Source organism: Ranitomeya imitator, chromosome 2 (assembly GCF_032444005.1).
Source record: "Ranitomeya imitator isolate aRanImi1 chromosome 2, aRanImi1.pri, whole genome shotgun sequence".
In the NCBI taxonomy this organism is placed as follows: Eukaryota; Metazoa; Chordata; class Amphibia; order Anura; family Dendrobatidae; genus Ranitomeya; species Ranitomeya imitator.
Window position 1 is genome coordinate 74663985 of NC_091283.1, and position 27545 is coordinate 74691529.

Genomic DNA, 27545 nt, shown 5'->3' on the forward strand with positions numbered 1-27545 from the left:
CCTGAAAGACAGCTGCAGCTTGCACTGAGAAGTGTGAGATTTTCAACAGTAGCAGGGAGGAGGGACAGTGAGGAGCTACCAATCAGGCTGGGTGGACAGGTGAGTGAGTTCAGCTCAATATTAATATTGGACTTAAGAGATTTCTCACTTTAAGCTGGATTAATTAACAGGTCAAATTGTATCAGGATTACATAGCCATTTTGACATAACTTTGAAAATAAGTGAACCAGCCTCACCAGGTCTAAAATATTTATTTATCAATGCACGCAGTTTGTGCTATGAAATCTAATGACAGACCTGCAATGTCCCTTGTTACTTGGTTCGCAGGCTACTATTTAAAAAATAGACAAGTAAAATAGGCTGTCCAGTAAATATCTAGGTATTTGAAGAAAGGTAATTAGGACAAGTTCATTAACGCTATCTGACATTATACAAATATCATACATCCAAACAAATAAAGATGAGTAATTAGTATAGCTGGATGTTAAGTGGTTGGGTAGCTGTGTAAAGTGTGATATCACAAGTAGCAGAGTAGTTGCCTTGTGCAAGAAAAATTACAAGAGCCAGGAACCTACTATATAAGTGATTGAGGTGATGTATGAGAATATTTAGTAAGTTATTCTTGGTTGGAGACTGGATCTAGAATCTCCATGTAAAAACTCCGTTTCAAGCGGCACTGAATTAAAAGATAAATACCTACTAACAGCTAAATCTTATGGTCACTACTCCATGCTAATTCTCTTGGATCTCTCTGCAGCATTCGATACTGTGGATCATCAGCTCCTCCTCACTATGCTCTGCTCCATCGGCCTCAAGGACACCGTTCTCTCCTGGTTCTCCTCCTATCTCTCTGACCGATCCTTCACTGTATGTTTTGCTGGTTCCTCCTCCTCTCACCTTCCCCTTACTGTTGGGGTTCCTCAAGGATCAGTCCTAGGCCCCCTCATCTTCTCATTGTATACTGCCCCTATTGGACAAACAATCAGTAGATTTGGTTTCCAGTACCATCTCTATGCTGACGACACCCAATTATACACTTCTTCTCCTGATCTCACGCCTGCCTTATTAGAAAACACCAGTGATTGTCTTACCGCTGTCTCTAACATCATGTCCTCCCTCTATCTGAAACTAAACCTGTCAAAAACTGAACTCCTCGTGTTCTCTCCCTCTACTAACCTACCTTTGCCTGACATTGCCATCTCCGTGTGCGGTTCCACCATTACTCCAAAGCAACATGCCCGCTGCCTTGGGGTCATCCTTGATTATGACCTTTCATTCACCCCCCACATCCGATCACTGGCTCGCTCTTCTTACCTGCATCTCAAAAACATTTCTAGAATTCGCCCTTTTCTTACTTTCGACTCTGCAAAAACTCTTACTGTTTCACTTATGCATTCTCGTCTGGACTATTGTAACTCTCTACTAATCGGCCTCCCTCTTACCAAACTTTCCCCACTCCAATCTGTCCTGAATGCTGCAGCCAGGATCATATTCCTCACCAACTGTTACACCGATGCCTCTACCTTGTGCCAGTCATTACACTGGCTACCCATCCACTCCAGAATCCAGTACAAAACTACTACCCTCATCCACAAAGCACTCCATGGCTCAGCACCACCCTACATCTCCTCTCTGGTCTCAGTCTACCACCCTACCCGTGCCCTCCGCTCCGCTAATGACCTCAGGTTAGCATCCTCAATAATCAGAACCTCCCACTCCCGTCTCCAAGACTTTACACGTGCTGCGCCGATTCTTTGGAATGCACTACCTAGGTTAATACGATTAATCCCCAATCCCCACAGTTTTAAGCGTACCCTAAACACTCATTTGTTCAGACTGGCCTACCGCCTCAATGCATTAACCTAACGATCCCTGTGTGGCCTATTTAAAAAAAAAAAAAAAATCAGGTTCCTCGCATCATGTTCTCATTCACTTTATGCAGTTATTAGCCCTCTGTGTCTGTACTGCTACATACTTAGGCAGTTAACTGGTTCATGCAGCTTTACATGAACACCCGAGCCTTACACTATGGCTGGTCCGAATAACTAAAGCAATTGTTATCATCCACCTCTCGTGTCTTCCCTTTTCCTCATAGTCTGTAAGCTTGCGAGCAGGGCCCTCATTCCTCCTGGTATCTGTTTTGAACTGTATTTCTGTTATGCTGTAATGTCTATTGTCTGTACAAGTCCCCTCTATAATTTGTAAAGCGCTGCGGAATATGTTGGCGCTATATAAATAAAAATTATTAGTATTATTATTATTATTATTATTATGATCTGTAGGTGAACCCAGGATTGCTAAAATGACATTTTATTTTTTCTGGACAGCTTACGCAAAAAAAATCACGGATAGACAATATTTTTTTACGGACTGTAGTAGATTTGCTCACTTGGCTGCGCACAAAGACAGACATTGAAACGCTGTCTCTTTCAATCTGCCACTGTTATATTAAATGTACTGTACAAAACAGTGCAGAGTTAGCAAAATAAACACAGTCTTTCTGACCAAATGGGGAAACAAAAACGTAACAAATGGCACAGTCCATGTTGCTGCAGGGATCCGCCCGCTCAGGACACAATCATAAAAATGTTCAGCTTTCCTTATCATGAAACACAGCTCTGGGGCTCTCATCTCCAGGCACACCCAATTCTGAATGAGCCAGAAGGCCGTGTATTACCTTCTGGAATAAATCTCGAGGTGAAGATATGGTGAACAGTCTCCCACCCACTCTTAGGCTGCGTGCCCACATTGCGTGTTTAATACGTTTCAGCAGCGTTTTTGCCGCAGCGGAAACACTTAAAAAACACATTCCCCTGCAATCCTATGGGATTCCGCAGTTGCTGTGCCCATGCTGCAGATTATCCCGCTGCGGAATCGCATAGCGGTAAAATCCGCAGCATGTTCATTATTTCCGCCACCATAGGATTGCATTGAAACGCTCGCTTTAGGCATATGGCTATGCCCACCATGCGTAAAGTGAGCGCTTCTTGTGCGGATGGTACTAAGGGTGGGGAGGAGAGGAGACTCTCTTCAGGCCCTGGGTACCATATTCCTGTAAAAAAAAGAATTAAAATAAAAAATAGGGATATACTTACCTCCCGCCTCTCAGCGGTGCACGCAGCGGCTTCCGTTCCCAGTGATGCATTGCGCAAATCACTTGAGATGACATCACGGTCATGCGACCGTGACATTACAAAGGTCCTTCGCGCAAAGCATTCCTGGGAACAGAACGTACTGGGAGTGCCGCTGAGGAGATCGGGGGCCGTCGGAAGGTGAGAATGACCTTTTTAATTTTTTTTTTATTTTTAACATTCTATGGCTACGTTCACATTGGCGTTCCGCCAATGTGCGTCGCTGTTGCGCCGGCGACGCAGCAGCGACGCGCCCCTATGTTTAACATAGGGGACGCGTGCGTTTTTTGGGTGGCGCTTTTTGACATTTGCGTCGTTTACGACGCTAGCGTCGGACGCAAGAAAATTCAACAAGTTGCATTTTCTGTGCGTCCGATTCTCGTCAAAAAACGACGCACGCGTCGCAAAACGCGCGCGTTTTTGCGTGCGTTTGTGCGCATTTTTGCGTGCGTAGCGCGTTGCGTCGCCGACGCAGGGCGGCGCAACGCTAGTGTGAACGTAGCCTATCTTTTACTATTGATGCTGCCTATGCAGCATCAATAGTAAAAAGTTGGTCACACTTGTCAAGCACTATGCTTGACAAGTGTGACCAACCTGTCAATCACTTTTCCAAGCCATGCTTCAAATCGCCTGGAAAAGTGCAAGCATTCGGCAAGCTAAAATCGCTTGCAAAACGTTTGTGTGAATGCGAATTCTGCATGCGTTTTTCCAGCGGCAGGGAGTTGCGGAAATGCTGCGGACATTTCCGCAGCATTTCTGCAACGTGGGCACATAGCCTTAAGCTGTTCACTAAAACCTAGCCCTTAATATGGCCAATTAACCCCTCTCAGCACTTAGCATGCTGGAACATTTTCATAGATTCATATCGCTGAAGCTAAAAACCTCAGTGACACACATCTCCCCCTCCAGTGTTTTGACAGTGACTTTATCACATATCCCCTCCTTTGCCCAAAGCCAGGGATTTTTGCACCTGCTGTCGCCAAACAGGGAAGTCTAGCATAGGGCATCTATGTTACCTGCGTAGCTTCCCAAGACTGTACTCCACGTGAAAGCTGAATTCCTGGAGCCCTAGAAACCACCTAGTCACCTGGGCATTCTTCCCCTTCCTTTCCCGCATCCATCTTAGGGGCGCGTGATCTTACATTAGCCTGAACTTCCAGCCTAACAGGCAGTACATCAGGGTAACAATTGCCCATTTGGTGACCAAGCATTTCTTTTTCTACAAAGCCATAGTTTTTCTCACAGGAGGAGAGTTTCCTACTTAGATACAGGATTGGATGTTGTTCTCCGTTTACTTCCTGGGGACAACACTGCTCCCAATCTGACCTCTGAGGCATCCTTCTAGACCAATAATTCCTTTCTGAAGTCTGATGCGATCAAGAATCTCCGCTTCAGAAGACCATTTGGCCATCTATGTCTTCATGCCCTTAAGAAGGTCTGTCATGGGTGTGGCTATCATGGTAAAATTCAGGCTAAATCTCTGATAGATAGATAGATAGATAGATAGATAGATAGATAGATAGATAGATAGATAGATAGATAAGAGTCCAAAAAGTCAGAGGCAGCACACCATTGCAAATAAGTTTCAAAGAGTGGTCAGGATTTAATAGCCCATCATGGTGACGTTTCAGCTCATGGAGAGGCTCTCCATGAGCTGAAACGTCGCCATGATGGGCTATTAAAACCTGAACACTTTTTGAAACTTATTTGCAATGGTGTGCTGCCTCTGACTTTTTGGACTCTTATTATAAGGTTTGGTACATGCCTGACGGGCTTTGAACTCTCAATTTGTTTTTCTGTGCTGCTCTCATTTTTTGCAAATAGATAGATAGATAGATAGATAGATAGATAGATAGAGCAAGTTACGCATCTATAATATCATTTTTGTTACTGTTTAATTAGAGGAAACCAGCAGAAAATGTCTGCCATTCGGTGTAGTTTGGCTCATTGGTATTCATTCTTTCCCTCTATAAACTGAACATAGGGCAAGGGGTGGCAGCTGGGCAGATCCAACTTAGCTAAGGGCACTGCCATTCAATGAACCTGATGCCAAGGCGGCACACTGTGATCCTGCTATTCTGACAGCATATGATTGTGTGCAGTTATGTCGGAGTGACCTGCAATGCCCGGCTCTGCTGGCGTTATCTCATGTGAGTGATGAAGGTGACAGATGTGCAAAACGGCATTAATGATGAAATATTATATGAAAATGAGAAAACACTTGTGGAACTAGGGGAAAATAAATATTAGAATAGTAACTCAGACATAGAGTCACGTGATGGATAGATCTTCAGCAGAGAAGACGTGTTGTGAGCTAAGTAGAGAGAGGAAAGAAGGACTGCAAGCAACCATGAAATAGGCAATGAATGGGTTGTGGAGAAAAAAAAACAAATGGAGAACAAGGAAATAAGAAGCAAAACCCCAAGAATTAAGGGATTACAGATCACAACAAAGAGATAAATGGCTGAAAGAAATTAAAGGGTAACCTGCCAGGTGGAAACAAAAGCTATCTACGGGCACACTTGGGGTTAATCTGCAAGTGACTAGGGTTCAGCTGTCTGTCTGGTTGGGTGGATGGACATCTCTCTTACTTATTAGCTGGATTCCTATAATGCTTATTTTAAAGGGAACCTGTCCACAGTTTTTCCCAAAAAAATGCCACCACCTTTTTCTGCAGTTGTTCATTTCACAAATGATTACCGTACATTGCCTTCTGACACCTCAAAAATACCATTTGATTTGATTCCGTGCTGTATTTAAATGAGGCTGGTCTGGTCCGATGGGTGTCCTCCTTCACATAGCTGAACGAAGTCTCAGTACCAGCGCCAGCCCTGCAGGAGCACTTTGCCCTACTGCGGGCTTGTGAATTGAAGCCCTTTTGCTCTGCCTGCAGTATGGCAGAGCAAAGTGCGCCGGCGATGATACTGTGCAGGCACAAGACCTCGTTCAGGTATGTGGATGACACAGGACACTTTATCCACATCAATCAGAGCTGGAGGACGGCTTTTACTAGCAGAGAGGAGGAACAGGTGCTGCAAGGAGGACGCCCTTTAAGACTGGACCAGCCTCATTTAAATACAGCATGGGACCAATTCAAATGGTAATTTTTGAGGTGTCAGGAGTCATGTAATAATTTGTGAAATGCATAACACCAGCAGAAAAAGGTGGTGGAATTTGATGGGTTACTAAAAAACTGGTGACAGGTTCCCTTTAAGGGCTCAATAACACTTGGAGCCTTGTTATTCAATAAGGCAGGGCAGACGGCTAATTTTGACAAGTGAGAAAAAAAGTCCGACTTTTATGGAAGAGAATGGGACGTTTTTTATACACTCATGTGACTCCTGCCTAATGTCACGACTGTTCAGTCATTCTAACATGGATTTTAGTAGTAAGTACACCAATTTCATCAGGTCAAAAATAAATGTGTTAAAGAATGCAGATTGTATGTTGTCATTTAGATCAAGTAGATAGACACATCCTTTATAACGATGTCAACCCTTCAAAAAAAAAAACCCTTACGCTTCTAGCAGTAGCACACCACTCAACGAGGCGCAGTTTTGACTTTCCACATGTAATTTTTCCTTCCCCTATACATCATGTAGGGGTTATCGGTGGGGGAGTATAAGTACTAGCAAGATAAATGGCCAGATAAGGAGTGTGATTGCTGCAGGCTTGGTTCACTGGTAAATACAATTCACCATGGAACGAAAATTAAAACAATATTCTCGAAAGTGCAGAGGTCATGTTCCTTGTACTCACCATTCTCTCATCCCTCGGCCATTTTTACCTGGTTTTAAGCAGCAATATTCTGTAATATTACACCAACCAATAAAAAAATAAATTAAATTTAAAAAAAAACTACAACTGTTGCATCTCTTGGGTAAAGCATTAGTTCAGTGCATCCTTCCTATTAATTCTTTTATATAATGACTAGCTATTGAACCCGTTCTACGCCCGGGTGGCGAGCATTTATATTGGTATATTGTCTCCATCCTGGTATGTGCTGCTCCATCCTGCGTCCCCATCCTGTCATGCGCTGCTCCATCCTGCGTCCCCATCCTGTCATGTGCTGCTCCATCCTGCGTCCCCATCCTGTCATGTGCTGCTCCATCCTGCGTCCTCATCCTGTCATGTGCTGCTCCATCCTGCGTTCCCCTTCCTGTCATGCGCTGCTCCCATCCTGCGTCCCCATCCTGTCATGCGCTGCTCCCATCCTGCGTCCCCATCCTGTGATGCGCTGCTCCCATCCTGTGATGCGCTGCTCCCATCCTGCGTCCCCATCCTGTCATGTGCTGCTCCATCCTGCGTCCCCATCCTGTCATGCGCTGCTCCATCATGCGTCCCCATCCTGTCATGCGCTGCTCCATCCTGCGTCCCCATCCTTATGTGCTGCTGCATCCTGCGTCCCCATCCTTATGTGCTGCTGCATCCTGCGTCCCCATCCTTATGTGCTGCTCCCATCCTGCGTCCCCATCCTTATGTGCTGCTGCATCCTGCGTCCCCATCCTTATGTGCTGCTCCATCCTGCGTCCCCATCCTTATGTGCTGCTCCCATCCTGCGTCCCCATCCTTATGTGCTGCTGCATCCTGCGTCCCCATCCTTATGTGCTGCTGCATCCTGCGTCCCCATCCTTATGTTCATGCTGCATCCTGCATCCCCATCCTTATGTTCATGCTGCATCCTGCGTCCCCATCCTTATGTTCATGCTGCATCCTGCGTCCCCATCCTTATGTGCTGCTCCATCCTGCGTCCCCATCCTTATGTGCTGCTCCATCCTGCGTCCCCATCCTTATGTGCTGCTGCATCCTGCGTCCCCATCCTTATGTGCTGCTCCCATCCTGCGTCCCCATTCTTATGTTCATGCTCCATCCTGCGTCCCCATCCTTATGTGCTGCTGCATCCTGCGTCCCCATCCTTATGTTCATGCTGCATCCTGTGTCCCCATCCTTATGTTCATGCCGCATCCTGCGTCCCCATCCTTATGTGCTGCTCCATCCTGCGTCCCCATCCTTATGTGCTGCTCCATCCTGCGTCCCCATCCTTATGTGCTGCTCCCATCCTGAGTCCCCATCCTTATGTGCTGCTCCATCCTGCGTCCCCATCCTTATGTGCTGCTCCCATCCTGAGTCCCCATCCTTATGTGCTGCTCCATCCTGCGTCCCCATCCTGTTATGTGCTGCTCCATCCTGCGTCCCCATCCTTATGTGCTGCTCCCATCCTGCGTCCCCATCCTTATGTGCTGCTCCATCCTGCGTCCCCATCCTGTTATGTGCTGCTCCATCCTGCATCCCCATCCTTATGTGCTGCTCCATCCTGCGTCCCCATCCTTATGTGCTGCTCCATCTTGCGTCCCCATCCTTATGTGCTGCTCCATCCTGCGTCGCCATCCTTATGTGCTGCTCCATCCTGCGTCCCCATCCTTATGTGCTGCTCCATCCTGCGTCCCCATCCTTATGTGCTGCTCCATCCTGCATCCCCATCCTTATGTGCTGCTCCATCCTGCGTCCCCATCCTTATGTGCTGCTCCATCCTGCGTCCCCATACTGTTATGTGCTGCTCCATCCTGCGTCCCCATCCTTATGTGCTGCTCCATCCTGCGTCCCCATCCTTATGTGCTGCTCCATCCTGCGTCCCCATACTGTTATGTGCTGCTCCATCCTGCGTCCCCATTCTTATGTGCTGCTGCATCCTGCGTCCCCATCCTTATGTGCTGCTCCATCCTGCGTCCCCATCCTTATGTGCTGCTCCATCCTGCGTCCCCATCCTTATGTGCTGCTCCATCCTGCGTCCCCATACTGTTATGTGCTGCTCCATCCTGCGTCCCCATCCTTATGTGCTGCTCCATGCTGCGTCCCTATCCTTATGTGCTGCTCCATCCTGCGTCCCCATCCTTATGTGCTGCTCCATCCTGCGTCCCCATACTGTTATGTGCTGCTCCATCCTGCGTCCCCATCCTTATGTGCTGCTCCATGCTGCGTCCCTATCCTTATGTGCTGCTCCATCCTGCGTCCCCATCCTTATGTGCTGCTCCATCCTGCGTCCCCATACTGTTATGTGCTGCTCCATCCTGCGTCCCCATCCTTATGTGCTGCTGCATCCTGCGTCCCCATCCTTATGTGCTGCTCCATCCTGCGTCCCCATCCTTATGTGCTTCTCCATCCTGCGTCCCCATACTGCCTTTGACCCGCTAGGCGCGGAGTGCTGGGGGGCCTGAGCAGGCGGGGACACCGGCGCGCTGTGGGGGTCAGGTGGCGGTATCGCCGCCAGCTCAGGCCCCCCCAGCACTTACTATACTCACCTGTCCGGCGTTCCATCGCTGAGCGCCGCCATCTTTCCGGTCTCCTGGCTGTGACTGTTCAGTCAGAGGGCGGCGCCGGCGCGCATTAAGCGCGTCATCGCGCCCTCTGAACTGAAGGTCACAGGCCGAAGATGGCGCCGCTCAGCGATGGAACGGGGACAGGTGAATATAGGCCGATACTCACCCTCCTGGCGGTCCCTGCTTCTGCGGTGGAGATCGCGGTGTGCGTTCAGTGTGAACGCACACCGCGATCTCCCGGGAGCGTCGCTCTGTGAGGCCCAGACTGCGCCGGCGCTTGCGCTTGCGCAGTCTATAGAGGCTTCGGACAGAGTGATGCTCCCAGCGTTATATTATAGATACATACCTCCCAACTTTCAAAGAAAGCAAGAGCGGCTCCTAATACCCATAACTACTATTCCAAATGACCCCCAATAACCATTTCTTTCTCCTCATCCGAGCCACAGTAGAAAATGATGGACGACCCCTTCAAGGCTGTGTTCACACTACTACAGTAATGTAGTAGTCCTATTCCTATTCCATTATATGAACAGAGCAATGGAAATCAGCTGGGGACAGACTCATTAGACGCACGCCAGCACAGCCCGACTGTCTCCGCTGACTATAATGAGCGCTGCCATCTTTCTGTCGAGGTGTCCATCACACTTCAAACCTTCATTCTTCTTCTTCTAAGTCCACGCTGAGTCAGTCTTCTCTGCCGCAGGGCAAGGCAAGTCACAACTATGAGCATGAGAACATGTCCTGGTGGAAGGGCAGAGAGGAGCCTCTTAAAAAGAGATGTCTTCACAGTTAACTCTTTAAAGGCATTTTCCACTTTCTGCACAACATTAGCATACCAATGTTTAAAATCTAATATCAGCGTTTGCTCACTGGGCGCATCAGTGATGCCGCTGCAGACAGCACAAGCTGATGAGGATTGGCTGCAGTGGTCATGTGCACTGGAGTCGTGACGTCACCGCTGCAGCCTGTAACAATCAACCGGAACAGCACTGGAAAGTGAGTAATGCCGATTTTATTATTTTTTTATGTTTTCACTAATGTGACTGTTCAAATTCTTTATGTTGGAGACATTTTATTATTGTTCCGAGATCTGTTTTGTAAGATGTAGTAATTACAGAGTAATTTCTAGAATTTTTTTGTTTGCTTTTGATATCTTTCAGTATTTTTTTTTTTTACTGTTCACATCTCAAACTAAGTTGCCATTGAATGAACGCTACAGTTCCCTATGCTCATGTGTATATATTCAGAGAAAAATATTTAAAATATATATTTTTTTTACAATATTTTTTATTTTCTTTATGCATATATTTGTGTCTGTATCAATATATTACAAAAAAAATTAAATAGGCTGATTCAAAAGTTTTGGCGCCCTGCATGGTTAGTACCTAGTAGCATCCCATTTTTAAAGTATCACAGCTTGTAAACGCTTTTTCTACACTTCAAACTGAGAAAAATTCAACTTGAAAATACTTTGCTATCTTCTTATAGCCTTCTCCTGTTTTGTGGACCTCCACTATTTTCATTTTCAGAGTTCTAGGCAGCTGCTTAGAAGAACCCATGGCTGCTGATTTTTGGCACAAGGTTAAGCTGGAATTTTATAACGCTGGGAAATTTGCATCACCAGGCCTTTCCTAACCATGATAGTTAACAAGCCATAACCCTAAGAGGTTAATTAGGGTCTGAAGCCTTGGTCTAATGTATCCAAGCACACAAATCTCAAAGGTTGCCCAAACTTTTCCATCAGCCCATTTTCCTTTTTGTGATTTTAAAAATGTAAAGAATGACTATATATTTTTTGTGCCTAGAATAAAAAGGAAATGTGTCATCTTTAACTTTAGGCCTTTTAGAGATCATTTCATCTTCAACTTGCTTTGCCACTGTGTATTTACAGTTGCTGCTAATGATGGCTCAACCAGTTATTAGGTTTAGGAGGCAATCCCTTTTTCACACAGGGCCCTGTAGGTTTGGATTTCTTTTCTCCTTTATAATAAAGACCTTAATTTAAAAACTGCATTTTGTGATTACTTGTGTTATGTTATCTTAGTCTGATATTTAATTTTGTTTGGTGATCTGAAACATTTAAGTGTGACAAACATGCAAAAGAATAGGAAATCAGGAAGAGGGCAAACACTTTTTCACACAACTGTTTATACACACAAACACACACAGTTCTGTATTTATGAAAGCTCCACCGATAGCCAGATATTGCTACTGTTCCCGGGTTCCAACAGCTCTGCTACTTAAAAACAGTCATGATTTTGCTGGGATAATCAGGGAACAGTTATGTAAACTGCATCTGGCTATTCTGATGTTTTCTTAGATCTTTTGAGGGCAAATATGAACTGCCTTTTTGCTCCCATCAAAGAGAGCTTACTCCCCCATGAAATATTTTGGTAGTTGTGACATTAAAATGGGTGCCTGCCCTTCCTGCCTCTGCTTCTATCCCCAATCAACGCTGCGCTCTCTTTGTGGTCAACAGTTCTGGTTTTGTGTCCCTTGGGACTTATAGTTCCATTACTACTGGGAGAGATAGAACTGATGTGTGGTTTAGGTGGGGCTGCAAGCGATTTAAGATCCTGAGATCCCGCTGTTCACTGCCAGTTAAAATCTGACTAGGTTTTGTGTAACTTGAGCCTTGCAATTCTCCTAGTGGACAGTCCTGACTTTTTACCTTTGCTTGCTTTTTGACTATTCTCATTCTTTGCGACTATGTCCCTGCATTGACCTCCTGATTCTGAACCAGCTACCATACTATTCTTTTGCCTCTGGTTTGGTCCACAGGATAGCAGCCCTTTCATAGAAGTAATACAGTGAACCCCGCTTTAAGTCCAGATTCCTGTACAGGGGTTAAAGGGTGAAGACCGATTTTGTTCTGGAATTTGCCAAGTGAAGTGGCTTGCGCTAAGTTTGTCTAAGGTAGCCTTTTTGAGCTTGCGGCCTCTGACAATCCTAACAGTAGTGGTCTTTAAATTTCTTTGTATAATTTTGTTAAAATGCTACATAGAAAGTTAATGGGAGAAAATAACAGTCTGAACCATTGTGACATTTTCAACTTTCTGCCAAAAAATGGGTAAGCGCAGCCGAGGCTCCTTCATAACAAAAAACTTTCATTTTGACTATGATTTTAAGTTCATTTTTCAATTTTCACATTACACTTGTAAAAGCTGTTGAACTATGAAAGTGACTTACCGCTGTGGAAAGTCTTCCTCCATTCCTTTCAACATGTACTACAGCTTCTTGGATGAGTGAAAACAGATTTAGTAGAACGCGTTCTAAGTCATAAATCCCATGCATTTCTTTGGCAAGTATCTCAATTGATGTAATGTATTCATTCCAGTAAGAGTCTATTTCCCCAACGCTAGACAAGCAACCTCGCATAACGGTTCCACAAAATCCGGCACATGGACGTGCCAGTAAATGTCCTTGACAGTGGGAGCAGTACCACATTTTCAGAAGGGCTCTACCACAGTCCTTATTGTACTTTAAATAGTCCGTAGTATTAATCACTTCTATTCCGAGGTTTAGCGCCTGAAGGAAAACTCGAGAAGCTTGCAAGGACTTAGATACTTGTGTCATGATTGTTTTTGGATACTGACTAAATGCATTGACATCTCGTCTAGCCAGTCGAAGACATTCTACACTTTCCACTGACTCTTTAAATCCAGGGTTCAGGTAATTGCCATACACTACCGGGAACAAGCCATCGAAAAACTCATTCACCATATCATTCACATTAATGTCTGACCCTAAGACATAGAGTGAAATGTCTGTGAATAATTCACCGACCAGTTTGAAGGTCTTCGAAGAGATATTTTGGTAATGAGTCTTAAACATTGTGTTTGTATAATTCCTTGCGTGCCGTATTACCATTTCAAACGCTTCTGCAAGAAAAGAGAAAAGACAGAGTGAACAAAATGCAATTTGAATCCACTTTCGTACATTCATTCATCATCGAATAGTTTCTTTTCAAGCTTCAAAACTCACAAGACAAGGATGGATTTTATATGGCCACTCATTTTTCTGCAGATCTATCAAAAGTGCTAATGTATAAGGCTTCAATATCTTTTTGGAACAATTTTTCTTTTGTGTCTACAGCGCACTTTTATGTACATGTTGTATTCTCAATATATACCAGCATCATGAAAAGCTTTTCTTTAAAACAATGGGCACTTCACGTGGATCCAGACTTGTAGATGGAATTTGCCCTGGCAAATTAAAGCTCTTCAACACATAACATCTATAATTGCCATGCACTAGATTTGATAAAGAATTAGACCTGCGTCTTAATGACTAAGGTTGTGTATTATGATGCTAAGAAATAGTGCTACAAGAACCAGATACTGTTCCATCAAAAACACAATCTTAATTTTAATTATTGTTAAAAGTTTCGTAAAGAAACAAGTCCAAGGCTGAAGCATTATATTTAGTACTTAACATGAAATAAAACAAGTGGAATCTGTAAAATTAGGTATTTGCATTGCCACTGGTATTTTCATATCATTTTTAGACTTGCATAAAATATGAATTCCGCCAATATATGATTGCTTGCTTGTTGGCTGATCACTAGGCATGTCGCAACGGGCAATGATTGGGAATGAGTGTTCAATGAACGTTTGTTTGGATGATCATCTGTCCTTTTAATATCGTTTAAAATTAATCTGTTGGTAGGATCAACCTTCCTATGCCATCTATATGAGCATGCAGGTCATAGGAAGCTGCTTAATAAATTGATGTTTGCAAGCCAATGTCTTATTCCAAAGAAATCCACATTATCTAATGCGTAAATGAGCTGTTAAGATCTATGTGCCTCCACACGTCCAATTATATACCAGTTTTGGAACTTTCAAACAAAACTTGAAAACACATCTCTTGAAGAAAGCTTACAGCCTGCAATATTTCTGGTTCCACCACCAAAGCTGCTACAACCCCCCAACCTACTGTCTCCTTTCCAATTACCGGTAGAATGTAAGCCTGCAGGGGCAGGGTCCTCTCCCCCTCTGTACCAGTCTGTCATTGTTAGTTTGTTCAAAGTAATTTATATTTGTATTTTGTATGCAACTCCTTCTCATGTGCAGTAAAATGGAATCAATGGTGTTCTAAAACTAAATAATAATATTGTAGTATAGTAGAACTGAATTTTGCCTCATTACAAACACATTTGCAGTAGATGTCCTATTATAGGGTGGTTACTCTGCTTCAGAGCTGTGTATGATTACAACTAACACATTACAGTAGAATTAACACAGTTCAGTACAGTTGTCTTATTACACACATATCTGCAGTTGTCCTCTCACAGTGCTATGAGCTCCACTGTACTGTCCTTCCCCCCACACTGGATGCATGTGTTATGGAACCTAAATCATCATGAGAGAACAACTGCTGCTAAATAAGTGTTTGTAATCAGGCAAGGTTCAACTTTGCTGTTAGTTATAATCAGGCACAGCTCTGTAGCAGAGCTGACAGCAATACATGAGGACAAATACTGCTGCAGATGTGTTTGTAATGAGACAAAGTCCAGATCTGCTGTACTATGTTAGTTGCAATCACACACAGCTCTGTAGTGAGATCAGGAAAGCAGACTGTCAGTCATTATATATCACACTGGTAATGCCCCCTTACATTTATAATAAGCCCTCGAGGCAGATTTTCGGGACGATCTATGTCCAGCCCATAGACCTCAACAACTCATTTACATATTAAGAAAAATGTAGATTGCTCTGGAATAGGACTTTGGATTGCAGATATCAAGGTTCCTATGACCTGCATGCCTATATAGATGGCTTATTAGGATTTACAGAGAAGAGAAGCAGAGAAATAGCAAGATGAAAGATGGATTATTTGTGCAGCCAAGTTAAAGACGGACTGGAGAGGTGAGAGTGTTAGCAGGGAGGCCACAGAGGAGGATATTGCAGGAGAATATTACTTTAGTCTCAGTAAAGGAGTCTTGGGTCCTTAGAAGGACAAGGTTTTTTTTTCATTTAGCAACCTAAAAAGGATGGTCCAGATTAACGTACTGAGGAGAGCAGGTTTGTATGTAGCCCTACAAAACTACTATGCCCTATATGTCTGTGAGAAGATTTGTCATCACTCAGACCACAGCGTAACCCATGGTAAGATGCTGCTGGGCCACACGCCAGGCAGATGACTTCATAACCTGATATCATCTCCAAATGACTCCAAATGTAAGAAGCGCTGCTGGGATATGGGAAAAAAAATGAGAGATCTGTATGCTGACAAGTCCTCTTGAGGACGTATTCATCATAACAGTTGTGTAGGGCTACATACAAACTTGTCCTTTTTAGGACACATTGAAAAAAACTATCTTTCTAAGGACCTGACACCAACTGAGGTTGAAATTTACTGCAACTCCACAATGTCAGCAAACATAAAGGAGTAATATACACAGGGACACCTTACACTGCACCCCACTCTTGTACTACCCTTACTTTATATCAGCCTGGCTTATAAAAACCTCTGAACCAGAAGACCATAGAAAAGTGAGTTTGAAAGGTAAAATAGGAACCAACAAAAAGATGCTCAGACTATTCACAGACCATTGTTTAAAATACTTCTGGTCTATTAACAAATATGTACGTCAGAACAGCACATCACGTATTCACCTTACCATTGTACTGATATGTTTGGAGAACATACATATTTTGGATTTAAAGAAAATTAATAAATCCTCTACACTCGGCGAATTGTATGCTATAATCCAAAGATTAACTGGGAGGATTATCACTGTCCCTAGGTATATTTGCTCATTTTGTTCTGTGATGCCTTCATGGAAACATTCTTTTTTTTTTTTATGTCCAGAGGCTGAAAACCTCTGCAAATTATGTCCTAGTGGCAGAGATGAATACGGTTTTACAGTAAAATGTAGTTATGCTAAATTATAGTAAAATTGTGGAATAATCACTCAACATCAATACTTACCTAGTATAACCACAGATAAAGTAGATTTTGCTGGTATAACCATAGACAAACTAGTCTGAGCTGGTATAACCATAGATGAACAAGTCTTAAGGTACATTCCCACGGTCAGGAATGCCTGCGGGTTTGACGTTGCGTATTTATGCAGCGTCAAAGCCACAGCGGACAGATGTTACAGCATAGTGGATGGGATTTCTCGATATTCCATGTCCACTATGCTTGCCTGCGAGCCTGTGGATCGCCCACGGAAACTGACATGTTTTCAGGACTGCAGCATGTTAATTCCTCTTGCGGAGATGCTAGTCTCCACAATATAAATGTAATTAATTGAATGTATTGGATGCAGTAAATCTGCATGGTTCAGTGAACACACACGGATTTACCTGCATTCAATAGAAGGCAGCACTTTGGATGCAGTGAAAATACGCTGCTAGTTTCGGATCGTGGGAATGTAGCCTTAGATGGTATAACCATACACGAACTAGGCTGAGCCGTTATAACCACAGATGAACTAGACTTTGCTAGTACTGTATAACTAGAGATGAAAGAGACTGAACTGGCAAAATCATAGATGAACTAGTCTGAGATGGTACAACATAAATGAACTAGACTGAGCTGGTATAACTATAGATCAGGGGCGGGGAACATCCGGTGACTTTTCATGTGGCCGCGGGCAGGTCCCCAGACTGCACAATGCTCGGGCGGCAGCCATATCCTGCTGGCTGCCAGCCCTTTAGCCCCCAAGTCATGGCACGCAACGTTCATTACAGAACACTGCCTGCCTGCACTTGAATGATGACGTTATCTGGGTGGGCAAGGTTAGCGCCGTGGTGGTCGGGGTTAGCGCCCAATGCTCTCCTGTCCTGGAAGAGGAGCTGCTGCGCTGTCAGAGACTCCAGAGTGATCTCTGTGCTGGCAGCTCTTTGCCTTCCCAGGGATCTCTGTGCCGGAAGCTCTGTGCTGGTCTGCTGGTGATCTGTTCCCCTTGTGATCTCTGTTCCCCAGCTATGTGCCGCCATGTGATCTCTGTGCCCCCCAACTATATGTCCCCCTGTGATCTCTGTGCCTTCCAGATATGTGCCCCACTGTGATCTCTGTGCCCCCTCTGTGATCTCTGTGGTCCCAGCTATGTGCCCCATAGCTATATGCCCACCTGTGATCTCTGTGCCCCCCAGCTATGTTTCCCATGTGATCTCTATGCCCCCTGTGATCTGTGCCCCCAGCTATGTGTCCCTGTAATCTGTGCCCCCCAACTACATGCCCTTGTGATCTCTGTGCCTCCCAGGTATGTGCCCCCTGTGATCTCTGTGCCCCCCCTGTGATCTCTGTGGACCCAGCTATGTGCCCCCCTGTGATCTCTGTTCCCATAGCTATATGTCCCCCTGTGATCTCTGTGCCTCCAGCTATGTGCCCTCCTATCATCTCTCTGCCCCCCAGCCATACGCCCCCTGTGATTTCTGTGCCCTCCAGCTATATGCCCCCTGTGATCTAGGTGCCCTCCAGCTTTGAATCTCTCTGTGATCTCTGTGCCCCCAAGCTATGTTTCCCCATGTGATCTCTATGCCCCATGTGATCTGTGCCCCCAGCTATGTGCCTCATGCGATCTCTGTGCCCCCTAGCTATATGCCCCTGTGATCTCTGCCCCCCAGCTATGTGCTCTCTGTGATCTGTGCCCCTCAGCTATTTGCACCCCTGTGATCTCTGTGGCTCCCAGCTTTATGTCCCCTTGTGATCTATGTGCCCCCCCCTGTGATCCCTGCTATGTACCCCCTGTAATATTTGTGCTCCCATGTGATCTCTGTGGCCCATGTGATCTCTGTCCCCTCCAGCTAAGTGCCCCTCCGTGATCTCTGTGCCCCCCAGCTATGAGGCCCCTGTGATCTTTGTGTCCCCCTTGTGATCTTCGTGCCACTGCCTGTGATCTTCAAGCAACCCCCCCAGTGATCTCTGTGCCTCTCCGGTGATGCTTGTCCCCCCAGTGCTGTATAATCCCCCCTCCCCCCAGAGCTGTATGTGCCCCCAAGTGACGTGTATATTTCCCAGTGCTGCATTTACCCCAAAAGTACTGTATATTCCCCAGTGATGTATATCCCCCCAACTGTGCTGTATATAGCCCATAGTGATGTATGTGACCCCACCAGTGATGTATATTACCCCCAGGGACATATAGACCCCCAGGGCTGTCTGTGCTTCCTAGTGATGTATATAGCCCCTCAGTGATGGCTGTTCCCCCAGTCTCCCTGGTGATAAATATGTCCCAGCATCTCCTGTGATGTCTATGCCCCTCCTGTAAATTATATGACCCCAGAGTCTCCTGTGATGCATATACAGCAGTCTCAATGTTTCCTATGTTATGTATGTACAGCAGTCCTAGTGTCTCCTATGTGATGTATACACAGCAGTCCCAGCTTTTCCAATGTGATGTATATACAGCAGTCCCAGCATCTCTTGTGTGATGTATATACAACAGTCCCTGTGTCTCCTATGTGATGTATATACAGCAGTCTCAATGTTTCCTATGTTATGTATGTACAGCAGTTCCAGCATCTCCAATGTGAGTATATACAGTTGTCTGAGCGTCCTCTATGTGATATAGATACAGCAGTCTCAGAGTCTCCTATGTGATGTATATACAGCACCCCCAGTGACTCATATGTGATGTATAGACAACAGTCACAGTGTCTCCAATGTGGTGTACATACAGCAGTCTGATCGTCTCCTATGTGGTGTATATACAGCTGTCTCAGCATCTCCTATGTGATATATATACAGTAGTCCCAGCATCTCCTATGTGATGTATATGATTTACAAAACTTATTATAACAAAAAGATGGCTGCTCTCCTGGCCGACATAAACCTAGAAAAGCATGATCAGTATCACCTAACATCACAGCTGCACCAAAGAGAAGCAGCTCCAGCCGTCACATTCAGGGTGAGTTACCGTAATTAATTGTTTGACTAAATATATTGGGGTCATTTTCAAGGTGATCATATTTGTGTGGCCCCCAAATGATGCTAGAAATTTTCAAATGTCCCCTGGCCGGAAAAAGGTTCCCCACCCCTGCTACAGATGTATCTGGCTGAACTTGCAAAACCATAAATGAACTAGGCTGAGCTTTTATAACCATAGATAAACTAGACTTTGCAAGTATAATTATAGAATAACTAGACTGAGTTGGTATAGCCATAGCTTAGCTAGTCTGAGATGATATAACCAAAGATGAACTATTCTGAGCTGGTATAACCAAAGATTAACTAATCTGAGCTGGTAAAGCCATATATGACCAAATCTGAGATGGTATAAACATAGATGAACAAATCTGAGCTGGTAAACCTATTAATGAAGTAGGCTGAGCTGGTATAAGTATAGATGTGCTTGGCTGAACTGGAATAACCATAAATGATAAGCTAACGTTTTCTAGTATAACTATAGATGAACTAGTCTGAGCTGATCTAATCATAGTTTCACTATTCTGAGCTGTTATAACCATAAATTACCTAATCTATGATGGTATCACCATAGATGAACTAAACTGAACTAGTATAACTACAGATTAACTAGGCTGGGCTGGTATAACCAAACATGAACTAGACTTTGCTAGTATAACCATAGATGAACTAGTCTGAGCTGCAGTAACCAGAGATGAATTAGGCTGAGCTAGTATAACAACAGGGGAATAAGGCTGGTATAGTAAAACCATAGATGAATGTGGCTGAGCTGTTATAATAACCATACATGGTTAGGCTAGGCTGATAATAATAATAATCTTTATTTTTATATAGCGCTAGCTAACATATTCCGCAGCGCTTTACAGTTTGCACACATTATCATCGCTGTCTCCGATGGAGCTCACAATCTACATTCTCCATCAGTATGTCTTTGGAATGTGGGAGGAAACCGGAGTACCCGGAGGAAACCCATGCAAATAGTGGGAGATCACATTTATAACCATAGATGAACGTGGTGGAGCTGTTATAAAGAAGAACGCGGCTGAGCTGGTATAACCATAGATGCAATTGGCTTTAGCAGATATAGCACTAAACATAAAGCTACTTTGTAAATTATCAGTTTAAAATATGTATATGGTGACACTCTGCTATCTCTGACAATCACAAAACAATGAGGATATGCCCTTTTTTTTTTTTTTTCATAACATGGGTCGGATGAAAATCATGAAAACTTGTAAGCACCTAACAGAATTATTGTAATACATAACTATGTAGAATTTATCCTTTAATCTACGACCTTTGTTCCTAACCACTATCCTGAGTCGTGTCTTTTTTTATGGAAGGATATAAAAATTGCTTAGAGCCCTGTCTGTAGGCTGCATATTTTATATGAAGAACCATAGTAGCACATTGATTATATTAATCATTTAGCACAGTCATTTTTTGCACAGTAAATAAAGGAACCCTAATGACACAGCATGAAAGCCTGAACAACCCATAAATGAACTAATAGTGCTCTTACCCTTTGATTCTTCTGTGTGTCCTGTCTCCATGTTGTCTGCATTCTTCACTTAATTGCACACAAATTAAAGCAGCTAGTTAAAGCATAGCTAAGTCCTGACAAAGCAAAGGCTTCCATAAAATGAGTACGCTCCTTTCCGAAACTTTGTCATTTACCTCCACAAATTTGTAATGAAAAAAAAAGTAGTTGCAGACTTTTAAAAAGAAAGGTTTAAGATGCGACTCTGTTGTGATTTATTTAATTTATTATTACTATTATTTATTATTATTATTATTATAGCGCCATTATTCCATAGTGACTTAGCCTATCATACACTCAGAATTAATTTCAGTTACACTATATCAGGGAAAATTCATGCTGCTCAATTTGGCAAAATTGAATGACTTAGTGCCCATAAAATAATAATAGTCCATAGACTCCCAAACCTGTGTGCCCACAATGTGTTACCTCTACCTTTAAATACTTCAAAAGATTGCAATATTCTTCCTCTGAACTGCCACCCGCCGTCCTCACACCTAGTTAAATCACTAAATGTCTAAACTATCACTTTCAGACAAAATAATGACCCTAAATAAGTAGGTAATGGCTTAATCTGTGTAATTCTGTTTGTTCCCGCTGGTTTTATTAAAGCCAACCTGTCATCAGGTTTTTCCAATAAAAAGTAGAGCCACCACATTTAAGGCCTCTTTTACAGCATTCTAGTAAGTTGTATGTGTGTCTCCAATCCTCTCTACATAGTACAAAAAATCCCATTTATTATACCTAGAGACGGCGGAATTCAGCTCGATTGGCGTCTCTGGTCTTGATGTGGCGCCTCCTTTCTTCCCACGATCACCATCCTTCTTCCCTACTCCACCCTGCCGAGGACACAGCTAAGTACTGTAGTGCACAAGCACCATCTTTACTTCAAGGACATCGGTGCTATTCCTTATTTCCCGGCGCATGCATATTAGATGCTCGTGTTGGCGCGCAGAAGAAAACTGCAAGTTCTTGTGCCAGCTATAGAGCAGGACGGCGCATGATGTGGGAGCAGAGGAAAGGAAAAATAATCATTTCTTTTTAAAATGTACTAGAGCAGAACAGAAGGGGCCCAGGATGGGGGGCACTGTAATAAGAAGGAACCCAGGATGGGGGGCATTGTACCAGGAAGGAACCCAGGATGGGGGGCATTGTATCAGGAAGGGACGCATGATGGGGGACAATTATATAGCATGGGGAGCAGGAAGGGCTCAGAACATGGGGATATTAGTACTGGAAGGAGCCAGGATGAAGACACTATTACATTAAGGGGCAAGAACAGGAGACATTATTACATGGAGGTTGACATGCATATCTTTATAGGATCTAGATCCAGAACCAGATCTCCACTTTGCACTGATGAGGGGCAGTACCCCGAAACACAGTGTCTGCAAATTGAGATTCTGGTTTGGCTATTATCCTAAGTCATGTGACAAGGCTCGTTAAAGAGTCGACATTGACTGTTAGGATTGCTACTTCCAATAGGTGGCACTAGAGTTCTAGTCCTCTTCCTCTCTGAAGAGACAATTTGTTTATAGGATCTAGAATGCTACAAGGGCCCATACTTATAACCAACATGCAGGTGGAGGGCCAGGTCCAATTTTTACACCAGGGCCCATAGGACTCTAGTTACGACACTGGTTAGAGTGCGCATCCTCAATAATTTTCCCCCTATTCTATAAACACAGATTTGCACTATTCAACCGGATTCTATTATATAGAGGACATTAGTTTATTTTATTGTGCATTCTGCTCTATTCTCCATGTCCAAAAACAAACAACAGAATAAACCCCAGACTGTGATCGGAACAGTTTAATGGTGGAGGTAGTGATTTGTTTAAGGATTTTAATGCTCCGCTAAAGAGCCTAAAATAAATTTGATAGCATCATGTCATATACAAGCATCTGGAGAGATATTGGAGTGGGAAGATCTATAGGGACAACATTGCAACATCTGCTCTGCTTATCCAAGGCACAGCAACAATATTTCTGCATTTCGGCTGGGATTTTCTAAAAACGAATTTGACTTTTAACAATCTCCTTGTTAATAATTAGAACAGTGTCTTTGTATTATTGTATGTGCCCCCCTAATTCAGCGCAGGAACCTTGCTTTTATTTCACTCAGTGCCTTTCCATCTTATTCCTGAAAAGCAGAAGCTTTCTAGCTGTGTTCTATACAATTGGTTATAATTGGGATTTTTTTTTGTAAAATGCAACATTTATAATAAGAAATAAGAAATTGTGAATGAGTAATCAGCAGTGGTATCTTCACAGACAAAGATAGCGGAGGACACATATGGTTATAGAAAGACGAATGCTTGCCAGAACACGAACAATCGAGGTAATTACGGTTCAAATCTTGAAATGTATGAAATAGATTCATCAAATATTTTAGTAGAGCAGATAAAATGACTAAAGACACAAATCTATATGATTTATGGTAAGTCGGCCCTCACAGTCCCCTGTTTTGAACCTCATTGAAAATCTGTGGCTAGATCTCAAAATAGAAGTGCATGCAAGACGACCCAGGAATCTCACAGAACTGGAAGAATTTTCCAAGGAAGAATGGATAAAAATTCCTCAAACAAGAATTTAAAGACTCTTGACCGGCTACAAAAAGCGTTTACAAGCTGTGATACTTGAAAAGCGAGGTGCTACTAGGTACTAACCACGCAGGGTGCTAAAAACTTTAGCATCGGCCCATTTTCCTTTTTGTAATTTTTAAAATGTAAAACATGAAAATATTAATATATTTTTGCCTAAAATACAAAGGAAATGTGTCATCTGTAACTTTAGGCTTTTAGAGTTCATTTTGCTTTCAACTTGCTTAGCTGTTCACAATAACAGTACATTTGAACAGGGGTGCCAAAACTTTTACATGTCACAGTACTTTATACTTGTATCTTCAGTGGCGAGAAATATTTAGTAATGTGTGAAGTATGGGCATCTTTAGTCAGCTTTGCATGAAAAACAATCTATGAGCTGGCTGGCATAGGAAGTAACACACCGGCTGGCTGCATGCATAGTGAGGGGTGATAAATAATCCATTATTGTTTAGCCCATTTAACAATAACCAAGTGTCTCATGAACTGAACAATATAACATTTCTGCACATATTTGCTGACTTAATGAGCAGGAGGTTCTATTTGCTCCATAGTGAATTCTTTTAATCACCATAAAAGTAAACCAAAGCTATAAAAACAAGTCCCAAAACATAATATTACAAAACTATCTGGACTATATTAGTACCTCTGTAAAGCATACAAATAAGAAGAAATTATCATGTCTGGCATTAGTTTAACATAATTTTTTATCCTGGGCCCTGGATCTTCTGAGAACTCAACACCACCCAGAATGCCAAAACTTTTGCATAGATTGGACACTTTATACAATCTACTTTTCCACGAAAGTAAATACCTCCTATAACTATTTTCTTCAGGTTTTTCTATAATTAAATTAAACATTCATCCTTAACCCCTTAGTGACGGAGCCAAATTTTTGAAATCCGACCAGTGTCACTTTATGTGGTAATAACTCTGCAACGCTTCAACATATCCCAGTTATTTTGAGATTTTTTCGTGACACATTATACTTTATGATAATGGTAAATTTAGGTCAATATGTTTTGTGTTTATTTATAAAAAATATCAAAAATTTGAGAAAAATGTTAAAAAAATTAGCAATTTTCAAAATTTGAATGATTATCCCTTTAATCCACATAGTCATACCACAGCAAACCATTAATAAATAACATTTCCCACATGTCGGCTTTACATCCGCACCATTTGCAAAATGTTATTTTATTTTGTTAGCATTTTAAGAGGATTAAAAATGTAGCAGCAATTTTTCATTTTTTCAAGGAAATTTACAAAATGTATTTAAGGACTTATCCATGTTTGAAGTGACTTTAGGGGTCTCATATATTGGAAACCCCCAAACGTGATACCATTTTAAAAACAGCATCCCCTGACGTCTTGAAAACTGCATTCAGGTACTTTATTAAGTCTTCAAGTGCTTTACAGGAAATAATGCAAAGTGGTATGACAGAAATGAAAATGTGTATTTTTACCACCTAAATGTCTCTAACTTCTGAACAGATTACTACAGCCGTCAGACTCTAAGGCTAGGGTCACATTGCGTTAGGGCAGTCCGATTAGCGCATAGCGCTACGGACTGCGCTAACGCAATGTCCCAAAAGGGATCGCGTTAGCCGATCCCGCTAGCGCAGATCCCAGATCCATCACTCAAATGACGGCACATCGCTAGCGCACGCCCAATGTGGGCGTGCGCTAGCGATGCGTTCGCCATTACAGGCTATGGCGGCGTTAACGGACTACGTTACACCGTGTTATGCTGCGGTGTAACGTAGTCTGTTAAACGTGGTCACATAACATGATGTGACCCTAGCCTAAGGCAGCTATTTGGTTGTGAATTACCATGGCAAACATCAGGACCACAAAATGATGATCTGAGGCCACCAATTTGGATAAAGAGGAAGGCCCCACACTCTGTTAACCATTTATAATGATGTAGTCACTATTGACAGCAGCATCTAAGGGGTTAAACAGATATGGATGGTGCAAACACTGATCATGGCTGATACAGCAAGTTGTCAGCTATAGTGTACAACCGACAGCTGCTGGATTGTCACCTGTATGGGGAGGCTAGTCTCTTATATCTCAGGTCAGTTGAAAGACGTATTGGCACAACATTCCTTTATCTAAAAAGACAAAACTCAGTAAAAAAACAAAAAGATGAGCATATACCCTACAGCAAGTAAATTAGTAAATGATAATAGTCCATGTAAATAACATAGGGTACTTAGTTAACGCTAATTTAACCAAAAAGTATAAAAGCTTTTACCATTTACTGATACAGGGTATATTCACATTTTTGTTTTTTCTTTGGTTTTGTCTACAAAATGGCCACAGTGTGAACATGCTCTTATACTTTGCTCCTGTACCAATTTATAGTCCAGCTCCCTTTTGTTTGTTTTGCCGCAACCTTTTGCATTTTGTCAAAACACAAGGCACAAGGTAAGGTTTGGCACAAGGTAAGGTTTTGATACTAGAGATAGGTTAGGACTGTCCCGATGGGTACACCTTGTCGTGGTGGGATGGCGTTTATGCTTTTTTGATCAAGATACTGTTAACTGCATACCCTATGTTATTTACATGTACTATTACCATTTACTGATTTACTAGCTGTAGGGTATATGCTCATTTTTTTGGGGCGGGTGTTGTCTATGAAATGACAACAGTGTGAATGAGCTCTTACACTTTGCACGTATTCCATCTTATAGTCCAGCTCAGTTTTTAATTTTTGCCTATATCTAAAAAGGTAAAAAAGACAACAACGTTGTGCTTACTACATTCTTAACCTTTTCCACCAACGGATATTTTTCCTTTTTGTCATCCCTTTCTTTCAAAACCAATATTTGTTATTGTTCTATCGAAGGACATATGATGGCCTGTTTTTGTGGAACAAGTTGTAATTTTGAATTACAAGTTAAGGAATTAGTAGGTCCTCTACTGCAGTAATAACACCATTGCAGAGGCGGAGGAGAGACAGGAAGACAGGGGCCTCCCCCCCACTTAGATACCATGGTCACATCTTAGAGTTTCAACTGCAGCATATGTCACATGTAGGGAAATAGTTAAGGTGGTTCTTTACACATGTTGTGACTATCTGTCGGACTTGGTCCAGCAGCCACATCTGTAATCGGTGGCCACCAGATGGGAGCTCAGTGGTTCATCTACAGCTCTTCTCTTGATTAGCCAGCCTGATGGACCGGGTCCTGCCAATCAATTCATAGCATCTCTTGTTGATAATAATAATACATTTTTGATGCCTTCAACCAACAGTAGTAGAGTGATCTTGAGAACTTAGACCTTTTAGAATGGACTGCACACCATGAGAACCAGATACATTTTATGAATGTTTCATAACTTTGCATTGCAAATATTTCCATGGATTCCATACTTATATTTATCTGTGATACTGTCTCATTCAGAACGTTGACATCCTTCATATGAAGTCAAATCCAACTGTTGCCTAGTCAATATGTAAGTTCCATGATAAGGAGTTGGGAAAACCTACAAGGCTAAGTCTAGCTTTCCCACAGATGATAAATGGATTGGTGGTTTGCATGCTTAACAGCCACTTCAATCAAATGCTTGCGTCCCGTTTTTGGATCTGTGAGAGTCCCAGCAATCTGACCCCCAAAGATCAAATAATTTCAATTACTGTAATTATCAATATTAAAACAGTGGAAACATTTTTTAACAAGTTAAAAATAAAATATTTAAATTGTTCAATGTTGCAACCAATTTTATTGTTCCAATGCATCTAAAATACCTTTATATCTAAAATTTCAATACAATCTCCTCCCACTCGGCTCCTCAGTGACCCTCCTCCCTGCTGCTGCCAAAATGTCACATTTTTAAAAGAAAAGCTACTATAATCAGAATATGACCTATAGTTTAAATCAAGTTTTTGCGTTACACGTATATTTAAAAAAAAGTTGGCTTTTTTTTTTTTTTTTTTTTAAATCCGCTATACGGTTCCATGGGTGTTTTTTTTTTTTACTTAAAGGGTTTGTCAAATCTTGGAGATCAAGTTTATAGCCACTCTATCTGTGCACTGTTGGGATTCTCTGGTAGTGACACAAGGAGT

The 27545-nt window shown here is 42.8% G+C and overlaps 1 protein-coding gene across 2 annotated transcripts in view; it reads right to left on the reverse strand.

Annotated features, from left to right (window-relative positions):
• The window catches only part of GPC3 (glypican 3), an 813378-nt gene that overhangs the window by 520928 nt on the left and 264905 nt on the right, over window positions 1-27545 (reverse strand). For both annotated transcript variants that reach the window (XM_069746956.1, XM_069746955.1), the window contains exon 3: window positions 12638-13329. In XM_069746956.1, the coding sequence (XP_069603057.1) occupies window positions 12638-13329 (692 nt within the window). The remainder of the gene's footprint in view (window positions 1-12637; window positions 13330-27545) is intronic.